Raw genomic sequence first — 21,386 nt, 5'->3', positions numbered from 1 at the left:
TTTATTTTTAATTTCTTTTATTTCTCCATCTTTCAGGTATACATAGAATGGAAAGAGGATCACAGGGCTGGCAGGAGCAAGGAGCAGCGGGCAGACCAGGTGCATAGAGGGGACACTTGAGCTAGTTGGTGGGTCCTAGGGGCTCCCTAAGGCCCCTTTAGTGCCACTACTGGGAAGGCAGGGGGCTCAGGAAGTCAGGGAACCACACACAGTCCAGACCCACAGACCACAAAGACAGCATCAAAGAGGGGGCTTACAAAACAACAAGATTTTACCAAAGACCTTACAATTAGCGACATAAAAGAAGGGGAGGCAAATTCCAGAAAGCTACGGAACAGGTAGATGATGTCCTTTCGATATTGTACAAAACAAACCCGACGGACTTTCCTATAGGTAGTATTTTTTTCAGTGTTAAGAAACCAAAATTTCACCTTCTCTCCTTAAAAAAATTTTAACTGCTTTCCATTTAAATAGTTTTGTTTTTTGTTTTCCTCTCTATTTGACTTGAGTTTCCTGGTTCAGTCCCCAGGGCTGAGCTTCTCTCTTTCTCTCCCTTTCTCTCGTCTCTTCCTCTGCCCCTCACTCTTCCTCATCCTCCTCCACCTCGGCCTTGTCCTGGCTGGCGGCCCCGGGGCCTGAGGTCTTGTTCTCTTTTTTCCACTTCATGCGGCGGTTCTGGAACCAGATCTTGATCTGTCTTTCCGTGAGGCAGAGCGCGTGCGCGATCTCGATGCGCCGCCGCCTCGTCAGGTAGCGATTGTAGTGAAACTCCTTCTCCAGCTCCAGGGTCTGATAGCGGGTGTAGGTCTGGCGTCCTCGCTTGCGGTCGGTCCCTGCGCAGAGTATTTACGGGAGAAAAATCAGTGCGTGCAGAACAAGCCATGACAACGAAAACCAGGCTAGTGACCCTGGAGTGCGACTCTAGGCCTGGCCTGAGGGCTTTTCTCAAAAAGAAAAGGAGACCGCCTTATGGGTCCAGTCTAGCCCTCCCCCCATCCTGTTATGGAATGAGGAGGAGGTGAGAATTTGCAGATTTCCTTGGCGCAGTGGAGTTGGTCTGAGGGCAGTTGCCCTCTGATGACTATTTTTCAATGAGTGGCTGAGGTTCAGGCTGTCCTGCCTGCCCACCTGCCCAGACTCTCAGCCCTCCAAAGCAATCTTTGGGCCTCCGGGAAGGCACAGGGGGAGAGGAGACACAGCAGCCTGCTTTGGGGTGGAACATTCAGTACCTGGCTGGCGGGGGCAGACGGGCAGGGGAGAGCTTCCCAGGTTAGGCCCCAAATCCTGAGGAGGCTGGAGGGAGGTTGTGCTGGGGGAGGTGCTGGTGCCAGCCCTCCTAGGAAGGAGACAGTGGGAGGAGGGGTTGGGGGCCTAATTTCAAGTCAGATAAAAGCCAAGCTGAAATGTTTATGAGCAGAAAAATTTGGGCTTTAATAAATCAGCTGGAAAGGCAGTTGAATTATGGAGCAGGTAATGGGGACTGTGACCACTAATACTGATGGAATAAGAGCTGGGCTTCTCTTGGCCCTCAACCCTGGCTGGACTGGGAGCCTCTGACCACACATCTTGGGTCTCCTGGATCTTGAGAGAAGCCTCGGAGTTCAGGGCAACAAAAGAAGGCTGTCTGGGACAGGCTTGTCAGGAGACCCCCACAGAGCCTCTGGTCTCTTGGGGTTTCTGCAGTAGCTGCCTCAGTGGCCTGCACTCTCTAACTCTTGATTTGACTTCTTGGAGTCCTTGTTTCTCCCCCAAGAGGACATCCATCCTTCTGGAAGGACACTTGCAAACTTGTTGGCCAGTTCTCCAGGGGTGCTAGGAAGGGCACCTGAGGAAGTCAGCTGGCCTCCCCATGAGGCCTCTGCTCCTTTCTCTAGTTCTCCTGCCTCCCCCTTCCCAAGTTCACTGGGGGGTCAGAAGCCTCTCTCTTTTGGCCTCAGTCCCCCTCTCTCCACCTGCCTCTGCGTCCCCGACTGAATCCTCATCTCCTCTCACACGCCCTCCTCCCGCCAGGCCTCTAGAGCCCACCTCTAATTGTCCAGAAGGGAATAATGGGGGAGCGGGTTGGCTGGAAGGAAAGGGGGAGGGGAGAACTGCTCAGAGCTACAGCCCCCTCCCCCAGACCTTATCCAAGCTGGGGCTGAGGGGACACACCCAGAGATGAGATCCCCGGCGGGGGAAGGGAGAAGGGAGGGGGGAGACCCTAATGGCTATTCTCTGCAAACCCCAGCCTTCCTCCGCAAGACAAACGGCCTCGTCTCCAGCCCGTGCCGGCGCGGCTGATAAATATTTAAAGCTAAAAGGCCGGGAGGAAGGGTGGGGGGTGGGCTGGGGGCTCAGAGCGCCGCGGCGTCGGCGAAGAGGGATCCGCCAGGGAAGCAGAGCGAGCCTGAGAGCACCAAGCAAAAATGGGAGGGGGGCGGCGCGCCGTGTCGCGGCTCAGGGGGAGGGGGCCGCGTCCCCGGGGCCGATCTCCTACCAGGAGCACTCTGGACGCGAAGAGGGGCGGTTGGCCGGGAAGGGGGCGCCTTCCGGGATATGTGCCCGGGCCGCTGCGGCTCGGGACGGCTCGGTGCGCGGCGTTACCTGAGCTTCGCATCCAGGGGTAGATCCGGAAGTTACTCTCGGCCGCCAAGTCCGAGTCCCTCTGCTCCTTGGCGCCCGCCGCCTTGGCAGAGTCGCCGGGACACACCCCGGAGAGGTTCTGCTCAAAGGGCGCGCAGTGCATGTTGAAGGAACTCGGCTCGAGCCCGTAGCCGGCCGCGTAGACGCCGGCTGCGCTCTGGCCCGCCATGCCCCCCCCGCCGGGGTACAAGCCCTGCATCGAGGCGGCGAAGGAAGCGCCCGAACCGGCTCCATAGCCCGGGCGCTGGGGGTTGGAAGCAAACGCACAAGAAGTTTGTTCGGGGAAGGCTCCGGTAGCGAAAACCGAACTTGCGGCAGGATATTTAGAAAATAAAGCATTCGCATAATACAATGAACTCATAATTTGGCCGGATGATTTGTAGGCAGGGACGTTTTAGTGTCGGTTTTACGAGATTCCTTGATATATTACAGAATTAGAGTCCAGATTTACACCAAAAAGGACCCCCTTTTTCCTCTCTGGACCACGTGACCCCACCCACGTGACGTCCCCTCAGCCAATGGCCGAGCAGCCTCCCCACGGCTCCCGGTAATGTGGAAAAAATTGTGTGGCGTTGGATTTATAAAATATGATCAATAATGAATGGGAAAGCCAGGCCCTGTGGATTGGGGCTGGGGGGCTCCAGGGCCGCTGTCGACCCCCGTGGGCTGGAGGCAGCTTGCAGGCGAGATTTGGGGGAGGAAGGGATTGAGTGGAAGGGAAAATAAATAACCTGAGAGGGATCCGAGTTGTCACCACCCCCCATCCTCCCCAGCCCGTTACCCAGACAGAAACAAACGCAGGGATTGCACACAACTAGTGGGTGGGGGCGGGCAGGCCAGGTCTTTATTAATCTGGAGCGATTCAGCCTGGCTGGCCCTTTGGGGAAACTTGGTCCGGACTTGGGCCGTTTCTCCTGAGGTGAGGCGTGAGGTGAGCCTGGCCTCACGCTGTCTCTGTGTGCGGCCCAGACAGAACGGGCAGGGATGCAGCGAGGTTTCGTGGGTGCTCCCAGCGGTGCGGGATCCAGCCCCAGGGGCGTTGGATGCTGCAGTTCCTGATGGCTTTAAAAAAAAAAAAAAAAAGTTTGAAAATATAAAAAGGAAGAAGGTGGGGTGAGTGGGAAGAGAAAGGAAGGGAGGAGGGTGGCCCGGTATGCTGCTCTGGTTCTGGGAGGCGGATGCCTCAGTCGAGCGTGGCTGCTGGAGAAGCAGAGCGAGAAAAGGAAGGAAGGCGGCGAGCCACCACCTCGGCGCTGGGCGAAGGTAGCCAAGTCTCAGAAACGGAGAGCAGGGAAGAGCATCTCCCTTCTCCTTCTCCCCCCACCAGAGTACGAGAAAAATAAAAATATAAGCCAGTTTAGCAGCTTGGTACTGCACCTCTACTCCTGCGCGCGCGCGCACACACACACACACACTCACACACACACACGAGAGAACACGCAAAAACAAAGCGGGAGGTGCGGGGGTTGGGGTGGGAAAAAGTCAACAGCCCAGGCGCATCTCTCCAGCGTGGCCTGGGCGCAAGGGTCTCCGGGGCCCGCAGCCTCGGAACGCGAAGGGAGGGGGTTTCTCTCGGCTCCCCTCCCTCGTTTCCCTTTCCTCCAATCGCGCGCAGCCGCCTCCCTCACCCCCTGCGCCCCTGGGCCGAGGGACTGCACCACCTGCCTCCAGCCTCCGCCCCCTCCTCTGCGCGGCCGGGCCTGGCGGGCGCTAGAGCCGGTAGACCGGCTCCCCCCGCAAATCTGCAAGGCGCTGGGAGCAAATGAGGAGCGCGGGTCGGGCCAGTCTCGGGTTCTCGCTTGTAAACTTTATTGTAACTCTTCCGCCCTTTTCAGGCGCAGACAACAGAACAAAGTATAGAGGAACAACAAAATATATAATTAGCCCTCCCTCCCCCCAATAAAGCAATTCACGGATACAGGATACATTCTCTTCACAGTAAACCTAAGAACACTTTTAACAATTGCCCACAGCGCGCATGCTAACTAAAGTAACCTCTTTTGAGAAAACACTTAAGACGAAATTGTCAAACCAAAGCGGCGGGCGGGGGGGGGGGGGGCGGCGTGGAGGAAAAGAGAGAAGCCAGAGAGAAAGCCAGCGAGCTAGGAAGGACAGCGGGGAGGGGGGTGGGTGGGAGGGGAAATGAGGACGAGGCGAGAGAGAGAGAGAGAGAGAAAGAGAGAGAAAAGAGAGGGAGGGAGACAGAAAGAATTACGGCGTGAATAGGCAGTTTCATGTTGTTGGGAGAACTTAGCAGAAATCGGTACCTCGGTCATTACAAAGAAGCACGTTCAAAGGAAAAAAAGACCATTGCACAGGGAGGCTTTTTACACGGGGCGGGGGCGGGGGGGGGTGCTCAGCCAGGCCGCAGCCGCTCACCCTCGCAGGGCGAGGGAGTCCATGCTTAAAATCCTTTTCTTTCCCCCTGGCCCCCAAGAGAAGGGAAGGAGATCCACGGTAGCTCACACACAGAAGCTATTACGAGATACTACCACTAGCGGGGACTGGCGCGGCGGGGACGCTGCGGTGGGAGGCCAGGCTCCGGGCCCCGCTCGCGGGGCCGGAGCTCTCTCGGGCGGGGGCGGGTGACGGTGGCGCGGTCGGGGGACCGGCGGCCCAGGGCGGCCGCGGCCCTGGCAGTCCCAGCTGGAGCCTACTTCTTGTCGCCCTTCTGCGCGTCGCCCTCGTCCGCCGCCTCCGGGGCCCGCTCCAGCTTCTGTTTCTCCAGCTCCTCCTGCTCGCATTTGCTGCTGGGGAACTTGTCTTTGTTGTTCTCTTTTTTCCACTTCATCCTCCGGTTCTGGAACCAGATTTTGACCTGTCTCTCTGTCAGTCCCAGCGCATGCGATACCTCGATCCGCCGCTTGCGAGTCAGATAGGGATTAAATAGGAACTCCTTCTCCAGCTCCAGGGTCTGGTAGCGGCTGTAGGTCTGTCGGCCTCGCCTGCGTCCGGCGGCTGCTGGGAATAGGGGAAAGGGCGAGACAGAGGGGAGGGGAGGGTGGGGGAGGGGGCAGAGACGGAGAAGGTTGGAAGATTCGTGAACCAGCCTAGGAGACCAGTATAATAAGGGCAAGGGACCTTCTACCCCGCGCAGGGGCGGGGGCGCTGGGAGGCCGCGGTCAGTGGAGGGGGGGGGGGGTGAGGGGGATCAGCCACCACTGAATCTAAGGGAGCCAGAAAGGGGTCCCCCCTCCCCTGGTAACCAGCTCCAGAGAGTTGGGCGGGGGTGGTTGAATCTATTAAAAGTGCCATAAACTTTAGAAGGAAGGATGTGAAGGAGGGGGAAAAATAAGAATAAAAAAAGCCGGGATGGGGACGAATGGACCCACCTTGAAAAGCCCCCAGAGCCTCTGCCCCAGAAGAAAAGTTTCTTCAGGGTAATTAAACTATAAAGCAATTGAGAAGTGCAAAAGTTGAGCGCCCCCACTCCCACCACCCTTTCTCCACTACCCCCCATAAAACAGTAAAAGGGGAAAAAAGGAGGGGAAGAAGAAAAGTCGGGCAGGGTGAGGGGTTTATGGATTCAGGAAATGTCGCTTAGCGACCTCCTTCAAGGGAAACAAAAAGAAGAAAAGGAAGGGAAGGGAGGAAGGAAGGAACGAAGGGGGAGGCTATCTGAAACGGAGCGAGCACGTCTTCCAGGAGCTGGGGACACCAATGCCCGGCCTGCCCGGCCCCCTGCCCTGCCTGGGCCCCGGGTCTCCCTTCCTCCCCCGCCCCCCGCCGGCCCCCGACGCGAGCTCACCTTGCGGGCGCATCCAGGGGAAGAGCTGTGTGGGCGACGGGCTCTGCTCGGACCCCTCGGCCTCCTCTCCCAGGCCGCTGGCGGCGGCGAGCTTGCAGTCGGCGTACTGCACCAGGTCTGGATCCTGCGCACCGAACAGGCTTTGCCGCTGCAGCGGGTCGTAGCCGTAGAAGTTGCCCGGGTCCCCGTGGCAGGCCACCGCGCACGGGTTCTGCTGGTAGGGAGCCGTGGACAGCGAAGACGGCCCGTGGTAGAACTCCTGGATTTGCGACGGGTGCTGGAAGCTACCGCCGCTGCTGGGACCGTACACCACGGTGGGTCGGCCGCCCAGGTCCTGGGCGAAGCCGCAGTCATAATAATTGGGGCGCAGGGACTCCCCGGTTTTGTATTTGGAGAACAGTGAGTTGACGAAATAAGAGCTCATTTTATTGAATTTTGAGGCGGCGGCGGCGGCGGCGGCTGTAGTTGGGGGCTGTTGGGGAGGGGGTGGGGAGGGGGAAAGGGAGGGAGAGAGAGAGAAAAAAACGCGGATTCGCCGGCTCCTAGTCACCCTCGCCAGGAAAGGAGACGGGAAGGGAGGAGGTGGGGGAAAGAAAAGAAAGAAAAGGCGAAGAAGATCTCGAAGCCACCACACTTTTTGTGATTTCCAGGAATAGAAAAGGACAGCGAAGCCTCCAAAAGTCTAAGCTTGCATGGCAGCCGCGGCTCGCTCGCCCTCCCCCCACCCCCCACCCCCCACACAAAAATATACCGCCACTTAAAGAGGTCCTCGCTTTACATTTCGAAGAAGGGATGCCAGTTCATAAACAGTTTTCGGTGATTTACTTCCCTGCAAATGAGTTGTTTCATATTTTGCACTGTCTTTTCATGATCATTTGCATCCATTAGAGACCCCGCATCCTATTGGCTTCTCCGTACTCCTCCCGGACAGAACGCAGAGCGAGGGTGAGAGCGAGAGAGAGCGAGCGAGAGAGAGAGCGAGAGCAGAGAGCGCCAGGGAGTGAGGAGAGAGCGGAAAAAAAAAGGAGGGGAAGGGAAAAAAAAAAAAAAACACCCAGGGAGAGAGAGGGGGAGAGGGGGAGAGAGGGGGGAAGGAGAGGGGGGGAGAGAGAATGAATACGGATTAAATCTGTTTAACTACCTACATTAATGAGATATCTCTTGCCTCACAACAAATCAAATACCTTCGCAGACCACCCCCAAAGACTGATGTGGGGGAGTCACGGAAAAAAACACGCACACACATACACAACGCGCCAGGCGTAGGCACGCTGTTAATTTCGCGATTTTAACGAGGCAGTTGGAGTCTTTTTAAATGTCAGGGTCGCTTCGGAAAAATGTAAAAGAACACGGTTTAATTGCGCCGAGTTTTAAAAGGTCCTATAAATGTAATTGGTATTTTAATACAAGTTATCAAATCATACAGCTTCCTCTCCTAAACATATTTTCAAACAAACGAGGTAGTCATATTTAAAGCTTTAATGATCAATTTCCTTATTATTGATAAAGGTTTAACTATCGTGTGGAGGGAATTGGCTGGGTAACCGGCCCCCAAAAAAACGGCTGTAAACTCTTTAACAAACTATAAAACGCAATAAAGCCGAGTCTGTTGTTGTTTATGCCGCAGCGCATAAAAGCTGTTAGCATTTTACGAGTTCTTTCCTCTACAGCTATAAAACTGCAGCTTCGATCGCCCCCGCCGCCCGACTGCAGCACGGTGGGGGTGACAAAGCCGAAATGAGAATGATTATGAGTTTTTTTTTTTCGGTGCAAACGGTGACTTTTCTGAGATTTTTCCGCCTCCTTCAGCTGTGGGAGCACCTGCCCCCACTCCCTCTCTTAAGCCCCCAAAGTAGCCCTCTCTGCCCCACCCAGGCCACTCACCAACTTTCCTTCATTAAACAAACAAGGTTTTTCTTTGGAGAAGGGATCCAGGAGGGCTTGAGGAGGCATCCGGAGGAAGAGCTGAAACTTTCTGGTTAATGGGCAGTGGAGAAATCCTGAACAAAGCTCACCCCGAAACTCATTCTGCAGTTTAACATAACCTTGGGTAGCCTGGGAAGGGGGTGCTAGAATGAGGAATGGGTCTCTAGAAGGCACTGAGGCCCAGTAAGCAAGACTTCAGGAGACCAACTCTGTGTGATGGGAGAGGGGCCTGATGCCACCACCAGGATACCACCAGCTGGGCTGCCCTAGTCCTGCGCCCAGGCCTTGGGACCCAGTAACCACGCCCAACTGGCTCCCAACCTTCTCAGGCCAGCTCACTACACCTTCCACATCACCACTAGGTGAGAGGGCCCCACCAGGCCCATCAGCACATCAGAGCCAGGGAAGAGCAACTGAGGCTGCCGTCCTGGAGCCTGGCCTCGGCGCCTACTGTCCTGTGCCTTGCTTCCTCTGCCCTGGGCAGTGACTGCAGAGGGTGTGTGGGGAGGGGCACCTTTTAGCCTTCGCTGTCCTTTCAGCCACTGGCCCGGCCTCGCCTGACCTTGGGGTGGAGGGATTTGGATACAGCAAGGCCAGAGTCCCCCATGTTCTCTCCTTTCCCCTCGGGCGCCTCTAGTTAAACCTAGCTCTCCCTCCAGATCTAAGGACCTAGGGCCTGAAACACAGAATGCAGAACCCAGCTGACTGGATGCCACCCTGTCTTGCCAGTTGCCTTTGCCAGCCTAGTGGGCCTAGTGACAGTGATGGCCAAGCTTTAGAAGGCCCCAAACTCCTCAGTTCAAACCAATGGCTTCCTGAAGAGGCTCCTTGACCAAGGAAAGGAAAGAAGGGAGACAGAGAGACATTTTCTAGCAACAAAGGTGGAGGCTTTACAAATACATTCAGTCTATTGTTTATTCATGAGAGAGTGGCTTGCTTTTGGAGGGGTCTTTTGGGGGGTTCCATTCATCCCCCCCTTTGTAAAAATGAAACCTATTACCTCTTCTAAGGGGAAGGTACCAGTGGGGCCACTTGATCCTTCAAAAGTGAATCTGAAGACTGAAGAGGGGCTGATAGGGAAAGGGAGAAAGGAGAGGAGCAAACCAGGGTCTTGAATGTTCAGCGCCAGGCTGAGGGGGGTGGTGAGGCAGCGGGAGACAGAGTTAAGTTGTTGCCGAAGCGAACATTTTTATCAAGTGCAGGGGATTTTATGGTCATGATTTGAGGACTCACCGGTGAGGTAGAAATTCAATGGCTTGTTCTAAATCATCCCTACACCGTGCCAGAAATTCCTGATGGAAGGAAAATGTTTCTATTATAAGAAAAAACAAGAAAGAGCGAGGAGATAATTTATAAACACCCAACGGAGCGCAGATTTATTAGAGAAACTCAAGTTGAGAAACTCCGCTTTCTGCTTCGCACCCGGTTCAGGGGGAGGAGAGGCGAGGCAGCAGAGTGGCTAATTTTAAGGAGAAGGGGGGCATCTATTTTTCGCGCACGTTTGTCCGACATGGGGAGCAAGGATTGGGCCGGGCCTGGTGGGGAGGAAATGGGAGATTTGGAATCTAAGGGGCTATATGGGCAGGGGCTGACAGCGCCGCGGGTCACCAAAGGAAAAACGCCTGGAGTCCAGGCCTCCAGCTGCTAACTTGAGAAGGGACCGGTGCTCTCCAGGTCTGCCTGGGGCCGGGGCCAGGGCGCACGGAGCCAGAGCTCTCACCTGGAAACCACCGGACGCGGAGAGAACCCGAGCCCCTGCTTCCTGCACTGCGCCTGTCCCCACAGCCAAGCAGAAAACGCACTCTTTTCTGGCGGCCCAACTTGGCCCAGAACTACTCAGGAAATACCCGAGCCTTTCGCACCTCGCCTTCCTGGGGAGCCCCTGCCCCAGCCTGGGTCGCTCGGCGCCGCCCCGCCCAGCCCCGGCCACATACAAAGGCTCTGGAGCCTCGGTCCTTGTCGAGCCGCACCGCCGGCTCTGGGCACCTCCGAATCCCCGGCCAAAGCCACGGATCCGTTCCCCCATAGTGCCCCTATCCCCAACCCGGCCTGGCTCACCCGGTTCCCTCTCCCGCTGATCTTGCAGCAGCCTGGGGCGGCTTCCTCTCCATCCGACCTGCTTCTGCCGGCTCGCCCCTCTCACCTGACCTGCTCACCGGCATCCGCAGGCATTCCTCTCGCCCCCATCCTGGAAAATCTCATTATTCTGAACCAATCCTCCTCTTTTATTTGGATCCACTGGTCCAATAATTACTATTATTCCCCATTTTCATGCACTTGTGGTCCCACGGAACATAGAAACTGGGTGAGAAGCCCTGAGCCCTTCTGGGGGAAATCCGAAAAAAAAAAAAAAAGATCATTTGAGGAGAGGAGGTCAATCAACATCACTATATCTGAAATCTATAAAATGGGGGAAACGGCCATAATGAACCCTATTTTTATTCTGGCCAAATAATTCATGACTTTTGGTAGTGCTCAATTCATAGATTTCTGGGCCGACCGAGATGCGAGGTGCAGCCGCGGGCGCCCGAAGCCGCCGCACCGGGGATTTTTCACGTGGAGCAAGGATGCCATCTAGCGGCCGTGTTGAGGAAAGGCGCCGCCGCCACCGCTCCCTCCTGCCTCTCCGAGAGCCAGCCACTGCGCCAACAACCCCGAGAAACTTTCAATATTAACCTAAAAGGGGAGGAAAACGAGAGCGGGCGAACGGGAAGGCGTCGGAAATTAGGAAATGGTTCATGAAATTGTGCAGTTACGTTAAAGATTTAAAAAAGAGAGAGAGGAATAAAAAGAGAGAGGATGGGAAGGGGAAAAGAAGTCAGCTTCTCTCTCTCTCACCCCCCACCTCAAGCCCTTAATTTCGGGCGGAGACGGCCGAGCAGTGCGCCTCCTACGGCCCCTAAAATAGGGAGCCGAACACTTTTCAAACCCGATTGTTGCAAATTCTGAGGAAAAACAATTGGGCTTTCTGTGGGGGGAGAGGAGGCCCGAGAGGGTGGGACAAAACTGTAAAAGGATCAAGAGGCTGCTCGCGCCCAGACGTCTGGCCCCGCCGGACCTGCGTGTGTGTGTGTGTGTGTGTGTGTGTGTGTGTGTGTGTGTGCGTGCCCGCGCGTGTGTGCAGGGGGCTTTTCTTTATGACGCCCGATGGAGGGGGGGGAGCGCTTACGAAGAACAAAGACTAGGGTCTCAGTTGCGTTCTGTGAAGCATTTGTGACAACAAAGTGTTCTACCCTCGCCCCTCCCTCCTCGCCCCTCTCTGCCCCCTGGGGCCCCCCCGGAAACCCCGCGCTTCGCGCTCCGGGCGGGTGTGGGTGGGGGCGGCCGAGCCAAGCCCACCCATTCGCCCGCCAGGCCCGGAGCACAGGCCCAGCTGTGGCTCTCTCAGCTCCGGAAAGTTTCCCCTCACTGTTTGCTTTGCTGCTGTTTAGTTTCTTAACCTTCAGAAATTTATACGCTATAAACTTTTATAGCGGTCATATTCTTTTATTGCTGCGCACACGGCATTGAATTCCTCTCCCGGCTTCTCTCTGGCTCGCACTCTCCCGGTCCCCCTCTCTGAATCTCTCTCTTTTATTACAGCAGATTTCCCCATCTCCGGCTTCCGAGCCTCTGCATCTTCGCCTTTGTTTGTCTTTAAAGAAGCCACCCGGGGTTGGGGACCCAGACGCCGCCGCCCGAGGCTTCCCGGGGCGCCCTCTCCCCCCCTACCCGGCAGCACTCCGTTCAGTTCCTGCCTCACTTTTTACGTTTCCTTTTGGCGGAATCTGGCCTTCTCGGCTCCGTCTCCGCTCAGGCTGGCTCCCGGGAGCCCAGAATGGGGAGGGAGCCTAGTCTACGCAAGCTCTGAAGGCAGATTCACTTGATATACCGACTGGAACCCTCGGAGGAGGAGGCGGGTTGGGGCCCCGGCGTACCAGGAGCTTCGCGTTCTCCTGCCTCCGGCTGTCTCTCCAATCGTGCGTTCGCTGGAGAGGGGTAGGCCTGGCCTTTTCGCTTCCAGGCCGCTTTCACAAGGGCCAGGCTTTGTCCCCACCTCTATCCCAACCTCAGGGTCTCCGCGGACTGCAGCGCCGCTGGGTGGGCCCGGTGGGAGGCTCCGGCAGGAGTCCGGCGCCCAAGAGCCAGCCCGGCAGAAGCGGAATCCCAGCGCCTGGATGAGAACCGCCTGGCTGCCGACAACAGCGCTCCTCATCTGAGGCTCTGGTGGTGGACGCCGCAGTCTGAGAGGGACAGAAAGGTGCCTTTTGAAACCGAATTTAGTTTTGGGATCCGATTGGGGAAGGGATTCCCACCCCCTGCCCCGCCTCAACCATTTCTGTTCGACACACAACCGTCTCTCCCAGCCTGTAGGAGCTGCCTCCCCAGACCCCACTCCCACCAAACTCCACCCGCGTTACACCAAGGCTGCTACCCCGAGACTCAGACTGGAGTCTCAGACTCCGGGTGGGGATTGAAAACCTGGGGTTCACTCTTTTTGAAGGGTGGAAGAAAGGACAGCCTGGCCTTGTGGAGGCCTCTATTTGCATCCTGTCACTCTGCTGCAGGGAAGAGCAGAAAGAAGTTACTGCTCTCTCCACTTGCTTGACATTTTCAAGTGGCCAAACCAAGGTACCTTTCTCAGCCAGCTGAGAGAGGACCTGCTTCCAGGCGTGGCAGGGCAACCTTGCCTTTCCTCTGGCTCTGGAGGTGGTGGGGAAGTCTCCAGTGTAACTTGAGGAAGGTCTCGTTGCTCCCTGCAGACCCAGACCCCATCTCTAATCTTTCTTTCCTTTTCTTCCCCTCCAGTCTCCCAGCCCTCCTGTTGGAAGGTTCTTCTCAGTTTAAGCAGAGGTCTTGGGTCCAGACCAGCTCTCAGCTCCTGCAGGAAGCCCACCCTACAAGGTCTAAGGAGAAATCTCTTGGGCACAGGACTTTCTCTTTTTTTCCAAGCCACCCCCTTGGAACTAGCACCTCTACTTCTGGCCAGGTGAGGAGAGCCCACACAGAATGACACACGAGAGGCTTATTGTCTAGAGTGATATATATATTTTTTGTTTTTTGTTTTTTTTTCTTCCAAAACAATCAGAGCTCTAAGCCCCTCACCCTCCCCACTCCCACCCAAAACCCTCCCTTGTAAGCGACAACTGAAAACAGGCGAGACAATCACCCCCAAAGAAATCACAAGACACAGCACAATTTCACGACTGCCACCGACGAAGCAAAAAAAGTTCTACTGGAATGTCCCCTTGCAGGGTCGGGAGAAGCAGGAGCCAGAGTCTATGAATTGAGGGGAGGGTGGAAAGGTGGGGAAGCAGGGGGAGGAAAGGAAGCAGAGAGGAAGCCCTAGTCTAATGCTTAGGTGCGATTTCGGCCTCTTTCCTTAGCAAGCGGGACTGCTCCCCAGAAGCGTGCGCGCGCAGGTCGCCATCCAGGCGGGTCTCTGCGCTTTTGCGGTGAAGCGGCAGCTGCCAAGCCCGAGGCTCCTCCGCAGGGGTCGGACTGGGCAGGATTGGAGGAGTAAGTCAAGCTCCCGCGAGCCCAGAGTTTTTGCTCCTCCCTGTCTTCCACGACTTGCTCTGGAGAGGAGCCCGGGAATCGATGCACAATAAATTCTCCATCGGGTTCTCCTGACCTGGCTTTCCCGCCTAAGGAGGACGAGAGCTAGCAGAGGATGCAGGGTTGGGGCGGGGGGGGGGGGGGGGTGTTCTACAAGGGCGACTTGACTCGCTGGTGCAAGGTGGACTGGCCGAACAGAGTTGATTTCAGAGCTGGGGAGGATGCAGAAGAATGCAGCAGGGCCGGTGTCAAGCAAGAGAAGCCACAGTCTCTGTCAAGCAGGGCACAGATGAACGGGAGGATGACACTGTCAAGGCTTATGACCCACGATCTGACCTCCTTTTGTTGGAAGGATAGGAAAACAACATGCAGAATTAAACATTTCCTGCAGCAAAACGTGTATATGTGGACTACTTTCATAAAACCTAAGAGACTCTCATAAGACCACCGCTGCCTTTGCTTGCCCTTTGTAGCCCACCAGCTGGGGAACTGAGTTTATCCCATTTGGCCTTGAGTCCATGCCTGGGCATAGTTAAGGATTCCGTGGGGGGGATGGTGTGATGCTGGGCCCCTTGAACTGCAGCGCCTCATTCAGGAATGTGTCTCAAGACATCTTCTTGGTGTGTATTGCATTAGGGGTAGACCCTGGACTTTCCTGACAGTCGAGGGGCTATTCTGCCAGATGTGGGGTGTGATAGCACTTGGGGTGTCACTTTGAGTGTTAACTGTGGGCTTTTCCCATTGTTACTGTGAGCTCCAGGCTTCATGCAGGCGGGCATCTGTTGGGCTGTGTGCAGTTGGAGTGTCCCCGGGTGACTTTGGGATAGGTGTGTGGGAAGGAACAGGCAGGTTGGAAGTGAGGAACTGGGGTTGCCCAGAAAAATTAGGAGGGTTACTAGGGACTCTACTAGGGGTTGTCTTTCCTTGTGGCCCATCACCTTCTTAGGAATCAACTACATCTACCTTCAAAATCAATGAGAACTCCTCCTGAGACCCAGGGAGAAGAGAAGGACAGGTGAGGGCAAAGGAAAGGAGAGAGCCTCTAGATACAGAAAAGAACTTCGAAGAGAAAGATCCCCTTCCCCATTCACTAGAATACCTCCCAGACGGCACTGGCTCTGCAGCTATCACTTATAAATAAGTGTGAGACGGAGAAGGGGTGGGGTGGGCTAGGGGAATCTTTACTCTTTGCCCTGTTCCTTATTCATTTTCTTCATTTTCATCCGCCGGTTCTGAAACCAGATTTTGACTTGTCTCTCACTCAGATTGAGGAGTCTGGCCACTTCGTGCCTACGGTCCCTGGTGAGGTACATATTGAACAGAAACTCCTTCTCTAGCTCCAGCGTCTGGTATTTGGTGTAGGGACAGCGCTTTTTCCGGGAAGAGCGAGCGTGCAGCCAGTTGGCGGAGGGGTTGGCTGAAAGAGAAGCAGCGATAGAATCAAAGAAAAGAAAGGGGGTGAAGGGCCCCTGTGTTCTCCTTCCAAGAGGGTGCCCCTTTGGTCTCCACTCCCCATTTTTATTAGAGAAAGGGCCACCTGGGCCTTCAGCTCCCAGAAAGGGTCTCAGAGATGGGCCAGGAGCTGCTATAGAAACCTCCAGGTGAGAGAGTTTTGGACAGGATAGAGCCAAACCTGTGCCAGGCATCCCACAACTTCCAAAGGTTTGCCTGCCCCAGGCCCTCTCTGAGTCTCTTTCTCGGCTTGGGTCAGAACTGGTTAGGATTCAGGTCAGAGCCCAGCCTGGCTAAAGCCCCCTCCCCCACCAGCTCTACAAGACTAATGAGGTGGCTAGTTGACCAGAGTACTGGCTCTAAGTCTGAGAGGTAAGAGAAAGTCCGAGCTGGGAGAAAGGAGAGTGGCTTCTGCTCAGCCAAACTGAGGGACCTCCTGGCCCTCCAGTCCAGTTGAGTGCTCCCTCCTGTCTGATCACAAGCTTGGGTCTCTTGGCCACATGGCAGCAGGCATATGTGTCTATGTGATATCTCGCCACCCACCCCCCCCCAACACCACACACCACAAATATGGTTTGCATTTAGAGACGCAAACATTCAGCACACTCCAATTCACATGCAACCCAATTACAACCATTTATCACCTCCAGCCTGTGGACAAGAGAGCGCTGGGGGCTCACAGATAACTTATGGTTGCAATAGTCTCTGTTTCCGCTCCTGCTCATCTCGCAGTTTGGTTAAAGCAAGTTCAGGGAAATTGGGAAGCAAGATTGCTCCAGTCCCAAGGTGGGGAGCCATGGATCATGTGGGGGTAACAGAAGTCAATCACAGCACACCTAAATCCAACTGGCTCCACCCGGTGAGAGGGGACAGAGAAAGGGGTGATTGAGGGGAAGTGGGGGATAAACAGGAAACAAAAATATATACAGGCTTCTCTTCTCCTTACCCCTGAACTCAGAAAGGTTGCCAAATAAAGCAGTTAATTAAAAATAGCAGCCACCCTCTGCTAGATTCCTTCACCCCAAATGAAAAGCACTGAATATTTTTTTAAAGTAATAATAATCTGGTTCATCCTCCACTAAGTACCCTGTCTTACCAATTTGCAGTGCTATTTCCTTAATGTGATTGCCTGGGATGGGACCCGCAGCCACATTAAATATGAAAGAGGAAAAAAAAAACTGTTAATAATTGATCCTAGCCAAACTGCTGCCTTGCAATAATGGACTTTCCAGGCAGAGTTTGGGGGCCTGGGGTGGGGGGGGGTCTGCTTGGGTGTGAGCAGGGAGGCTTTGGGAAGAGCCGGGTATTACCCAAATGTCAGCTCTTGTGATCCCACCTGACAGGTTGGCAGGGGTGACCTGAGGGAGTAGGGCAGCTCTCTTTCCTCCAGCAGGCAATACACCCCCAAAGGACCTGTGGGCCCCTCTGATAGTGGGAAATGCGGCAGGGCAAGCAGAGACTTAAAAAATCTGACCCTCACTCTTGAAAAAGAGTAAGGGGTGAGGACTTGTCCCCACCAGCCTGCAGGTTATTGTTTGGGGCCTAACAGCTCCGACCAACTTGCCCTTCTCAGCCTTAAAAAACGAAAAATCCGAGACTCTTTCTGATCCCCTTAGGGAGCAGCACCTCCTGGAAATTAGTCAGACTGGGGTTCCTGGAGGGGGTGCATTTGGAGGGGTGGGAGACGGTGAGAAACTACCTTCCGAGGATAAAGTTCTCCGCCTCTCAGCAAGCCTCTCTTCCCCCCACCCTTCCTCTCCCCAGGGTCCTTTGGGGATCTCTCTCCACGCCGCGGGTCGGCCCTGAAGTTCGGAAGCGATTCCTCGACTCCCCGCGAGGCGGACAGCTCCGGCTGGGGCTAGGGAGCCCTGCGGAGAGCAGCGGGAACCGCAGGAAAGGAAGCGGCAACCCCGGCGAGGATGCCAAAGGAGGGGAGGGGGCGACCGGAGGAAAAGCTCCTGGGGAGGGGCCGGCGCATCCCCGGAGGGGGCTTAGCCTCTGGGTCCTGGGCTCCCCCCGCCCCTCCCGGCGCCGGCTGCGGACCCCGAGCGGCTACTGAGCGAGATCTGCTAGGAACAATCCTCCGCCAAGCTGTTGCATCGCAAATAAAATCCTAATGAGCCCCCTCCCACTTCCCCTTGGCCGGCTTTTACGGTGTGCGCGTGGCGCGGGGAGCCCTGCCAGCCGTACAGGGCTTCCCGGCGCGCTCCCGCCCTGGCCCGCGCGGCTCTCGGCCTCGCCGGCCGCCTCCCCGGCCTCGCCAGCTCCTCTCCCAGCCGGCGGTCGTCGGCCTCTTCCCAGGCTTTCGGCCCGGGCCTCCGGGGGCGTGGGGGAAGGGAGGCCGAGAGAGCGGCGAGCTGGTCCCTGCGCCCCGGGTTCCCGCTGGACTTGACGGAGCGGGGCGGCGCGCCTCCGGCGGCCTCAGCCTCCCTTTCTGGGGCACCCAGCTGCCTCCCTTCCTTCCTCCGTCTTCCCTCCGCCCTCGCCTGCTCTCCGGCCATCGCCGCGGTTTCCCTTCACATTGTCCGCAGTTTATTGCCTCTCCCCTCCCCTCCCCCTCGCCTGGCCTTCGGCCTGGGTATTTCCTCACTTTTTATAACTTACTTTGATCCGGCCTCTCTTTGTCCTCGCTTCCTTCGCAAATTTTATTGTCCCCGTAGCCGGGCCTTTGATTAGACAGGACGGCCTCCCTGCCCGCCGAAGTTTCCAAACTGTACTCGGGCGTGCCCTGCTTCAGGAGCTCCCCAGGCGCGCCCAGCAGCGGCTCCGCCTTCACAGCCGCCTGGCCCTGCCCCGGAGCAGCTTCGCCGCGCGGCGCCGGCTCCAGCCAGGTGCGGAGGTACCTGCTCTCGGCCGGCGGGACGCCCTGGGGCTGGATGTAGGGGTGGTAGACGGACGGCAGGCTTCCGGACGCGTGCGGGCTCAGCGGCGCCCAGGATGCGCCGAACACCGGCGCTTTGGGCTGGAAGCTGCACGAGGGGAACTCCAGGTGCTCCGCGTGGCCCGGCTGCCGGGGGCTCGCGTACTGGCCGGAAGGAAACTTGGCTGGAGGCGCGTCCTCACTCTCGTGACTTATGATCGAGTCGACATAATAGCTGCTAAGCGTCCCAGAAATGGACATTCTCAGACATTATCCGGGCGCTCGCAGGGGGAAGGGAAACGCTCGCGCGCGGCGCTCAAGCCGGGAGAGGTGGCACCCGGACCGGTGTGAGGGCTTTCGGACGCGACCCCCCCCAGCCCCCCACCCTCCCACCCCCACCCCCTGCTCAACTTCTCAGCCAACAAAGTACAGTGGAGCAGCCCGGCTCAGCGCTCCTTGCAAAATGATTGGTCAAAGTTTTTCCGACTGCCTGATAAAGCGTCAGCTCCGACATAAATCAATCGGGCGAGGGGGCTGCGCTCTCGCTGTCATACGTCCGCACCGCATTCCATATCGAGGATGGATTGTTTTATGCTGATGCAATGTGCTATCACGTCAGGGCTCCGGCGGCCACGTAACCTCAGCCCAAGCTGCCGGCCGCCCGCCCCCCACGCCCCCACCCCCGCTTTTGCAGGAAGGGGGGCAGTTCTCGACGTGGGGCTGCGGGGGCGGAGGAGAGGCGGAGGGAAAGCAGCGGGCTGCCTAGGGAGGGACGCTGGCTGTGGAGCCCTCTCCCCAGGCGGGTCCGAGAGGGAGCGCCGGACACAGGGAGGGAGAGAGCCCCTGCCAGGGGAGCGGCCCGAGAGGCCCGGGGCATAATTAAAGAAAGAGGTGGTCCCGGCCCCTTCACAAACACACCTCCACTCCACCCCGCCGGCCCTTTTCCTTTTCTCAGTCCCCTGACGCAATATGTTTATTAAACAATAGCGCGGCAGCAAGCCACTGGAGATGAAGGCAAGGGGATGGGGGAGAAGTTGGGATTTTATAGGAGGGGACTCTAACTAGTTTGGGAGGTTTGTAGGCCTGGGACTTTCTCCTGGCCCCTCAGTAGCTGAGGGAGAAGAGAAGGGAATAAAGGGGCCGGAGTGTCCAAAGATCCTGTCCTAAAATCTAGCTGTCTTGAAATTAGAGTCCGTATGAGGTTAAAGCGATTCATTAGGCAGGCCCTGGAAAGTTGAGCCTCCTAGAGTCCAGTACAACTAATCAAAGCTCCTTTAAATTTCTTGGGCCTCTCTCTGGCCTTGGTCAGAAGTGCACAGCTATTTGTCCTTTCCCCCACTGAATAACAGACCCTTAACACTGCCCAGGGGCAGCCGAACGAGAGAAAGGGTTAAGGGAAGTTCCCTAAGGCGTCAGCAGAGCAGAGCTGTGAGAAGGGGTCCAGAGTTATCTCCCCTTCCACCCAGTGGGGGAAGGAGGTCACTCCCGCGAGTTTCCGCCTCTCCTGACCGCTCTTGCCCGGCATTGCCCGCTCCGAAGGATTTCCAAACACGCTGTACTGGGCACCAGCATGGACTGGGAACCTGCGGGGTCAGTCTCCCGCCCTCCCGCCGCTTTTCCTCCTGCATATCCTTGCAAGGAGCTACCAAAGAGCCCACTGGATTGGTATCTACTCCGCGGCCCTGCGCCGGGGCTCCCCCGGGGCCCCCGGCCGGCTTCCTGGCCCAACTCCAGCCGTCGCTCCTCCGGCTTCTGTTCTCGGAGCTGTTGCTTCTGGTGGTGTGGGCGCTCAGGGAGGGGCGGCCCCTGGACAGACCCGCTTCTCTCCGGTCAGGTTTCAGGCAGGCTGGGGCCGATTTTCTTAGCAGTCTCCGACCCTGGGCCCTTGTAAGACAGGCTGTCCCAGTCCTGTCGTTTTAACAAAAGCGGGACCATTCTAATTTGCGGTTTTATCTTTTTGGCCATGCACCCTTCTGCCATGCAGAAGGCTGCGGATCACCTCCACATACGCACACACTCCCGCCCGCTTTTCTTTCCAAATGAAGCCATCTCGTGTCATTACGTGTGAAATACGAGGGCAAAGCGCCATATTTCTTCACATTATGGCGATTTCAAAATGATTTTTTAAAGATCAATGCCGGCGCCCAGCCGGCCCCCTCCTTTTCCACCCCAGCTCTCTGAGGGCGACAGCCCAGCAGATCCGGAACCAAACAGCGTGAAGATCTGCTTTTTCCATGGGACCCAAGTGGGAAAACAGAAATTCGATGCAAATTCTTCTAAGTAGCGTTTGGACGCTTGGGAAAGTCGAGGGAGCTCCCCAGACTCGCTAGCGGAAAATGCTGGGCACCAGGCGAATGAATCACAGTTATGGAAAAGCACCTGTTCTCCATTTGCCAGACCTATGCCGTCTGCTGTTGGCTTTACCTGTAATACAGATATTCTTCAGAAAGGAAAAGAAAAAAACACTCCTCTCCTACTATAAATAATGGTGTTATGAAGCATAGGGGGCTGAGTATATGACTTTCTGTAATATATAAATTAGGGCCCCAAAGGACATGAGGGCTGTGGCCAGGGACTTTTTTATTTATGGCAAAGCCACAGCGCACGGGGCTATTCTTAAGACCCAGGCTGTGCAGACGCTGGGCTCCCCGCCCTTCTGGTTGCCATTCTGTCTCTGGCTTTGCCGCTGCCTCTCTTTGTGACAAGAGAGAAGTTGAGAGAGTCACTTAGTTTAGGGAAGAAGCTTGAGGAAGAATATTAGGCTCATGACCTGTGCCCTACAAGGGTGGAGTGTCCCAGCAGACAGGTTTGTGGACTGCTGTCTGTCTGGTGAGTTTCCCCTAACCCCTGTGGCTCTAGGGTGCTGGGTGAAGAGGGGACTCAGACCTCTTTTCTGAGACCAAAACTTAGCTTTTGCTCATAAACAAGCTGGAGGGTGGGAATAATTCCAAAATGACAGGTTTTGGAGGTCTTGTCATCTTCTCAGAAGAGGTGACTCTGGAGGGAAGAGAATGAACCAGCACTTAAGCCCTGGAGTCCGCACCCCAGCTCATCTCCTCCAAGTGGGGATCCAGATATACCAAGCAGTAAGTCCCACGTCAGCTAGGCTTTCTAGAAAGCACTGCTGCTCCAAATTGGAGCTCAATTTCGGCTCAGGCAAACGATTAAAGGGTCAGCTGAGAGGAAGCTCCTCGTCTGGGTGCTCTGAGGACCTGTGAACCGCCCCCCAAAACCTTGTTT

At 56.2% G+C, this 21,386-nt stretch overlaps 3 protein-coding genes and 1 long non-coding RNA gene across 4 annotated transcripts; 1 reads left to right on the top strand and 3 right to left on the bottom strand.

The window, feature by feature from the left end:
- Positions 1 to 3,079, bottom strand: HOXB7 (homeobox B7). The gene is made up of 2 exons (XM_020870734.2): positions 2,584 to 3,079; positions 1 to 833 (listed from the first exon to the last, which is right to left on the bottom strand). The coding sequence occupies exons 1-2, from the start codon at positions 2,981 to 2,983 to the stop codon at positions 580 to 582; spliced, it is 654 nt and encodes a 217-aa protein (XP_020726393.1). The 5' UTR covers positions 2,984 to 3,079; the 3' UTR covers positions 1 to 579.
- A 1,330-nt stretch (positions 3,080 to 4,409) lies between these two features.
- Positions 4,410 to 7,074, bottom strand: HOXB8 (homeobox B8). The gene is made up of 2 exons (XM_070478420.1): positions 6,371 to 7,074; positions 4,410 to 5,580 (listed from the first exon to the last, which is right to left on the bottom strand). The coding sequence occupies exons 1-2, from the start codon at positions 6,792 to 6,794 to the stop codon at positions 5,276 to 5,278; spliced, it is 729 nt and encodes a 242-aa protein (XP_070334521.1). The 5' UTR covers positions 6,795 to 7,074; the 3' UTR covers positions 4,410 to 5,275.
- A 4,533-nt stretch (positions 7,075 to 11,607) lies between these two features.
- LOC110123048 (uncharacterized) lies at positions 11,608 to 14,230 on the top strand. The gene is made up of 3 exons (XR_002309416.2): positions 11,608 to 12,536; positions 13,085 to 13,265; positions 13,663 to 14,230. It is a non-coding gene; the product is annotated as an uncharacterized lncRNA (long non-coding RNA).
- Position 14,231: 1 nt separating this feature from the next.
- HOXB9 (homeobox B9) lies at positions 14,232 to 18,435 on the bottom strand. The gene is made up of 2 exons (XM_020870732.2): positions 17,891 to 18,435; positions 14,232 to 15,251 (listed from the first exon to the last, which is right to left on the bottom strand). Exons 1-2 carry the CDS (start codon positions 18,405 to 18,407, stop codon positions 15,016 to 15,018), a joined length of 753 nt encoding a protein of 250 aa, XP_020726391.1. The 5' UTR covers positions 18,408 to 18,435; the 3' UTR covers positions 14,232 to 15,015.
- Positions 18,436 to 21,386: the final 2,951 nt, after the last annotated feature.

This window comes from Odocoileus virginianus, chromosome 17, assembly GCF_023699985.2.
Source record: "Odocoileus virginianus isolate 20LAN1187 ecotype Illinois chromosome 17, Ovbor_1.2, whole genome shotgun sequence".
Lineage (NCBI taxonomy): Eukaryota > Metazoa > Chordata > Mammalia > Artiodactyla > Cervidae > Odocoileus > Odocoileus virginianus.
The sequence above is the reverse complement of the archived record's forward strand: the minus strand, read 5'-3'. Positions and strand labels throughout refer to the sequence as shown.

What these genes read in the sequence shown, in the direction of transcription:
- HOXB9 (XM_020870732.2), bottom strand. Translation starts at nt 18,407, where the DNA reads ATGTCCATTTCTGGGACGCTTAGCAGCTATTATGTCGACTCGATCATA. An exon ending in CAAAGAGAGGCCGGATCAAA is followed by an intron (nt 15,252 to 17,890) that starts GTAAGTTATAAA and finishes CTTCTCTTTCAG; the next exon opens with CCAACCCCTCCGCCAACTGG.
- HOXB7 (XM_020870734.2), bottom strand. Translation starts at nt 2,983, where the DNA reads ATGAGTTCATTGTATTATGCGAATGCTTTATTTTCTAAATATCCTGCC. An exon ending in CCCCTGGATGCGAAGCTCAG is followed by an intron (nt 834 to 2,583) that starts GTAACGCCGCGC and finishes TACTCTGCGCAG; the next exon opens with GGACCGACCGCAAGCGAGGA.
- HOXB8 (XM_070478420.1), bottom strand. Translation starts at nt 6,794, where the DNA reads ATGAGCTCTTATTTCGTCAACTCACTGTTCTCCAAATACAAAACCGGG. An exon ending in CCCCTGGATGCGCCCGCAAG is followed by an intron (nt 5,581 to 6,370) that starts GTGAGCTCGCGT and finishes TATTCCCAGCAG; the next exon opens with CCGCCGGACGCAGGCGAGGC.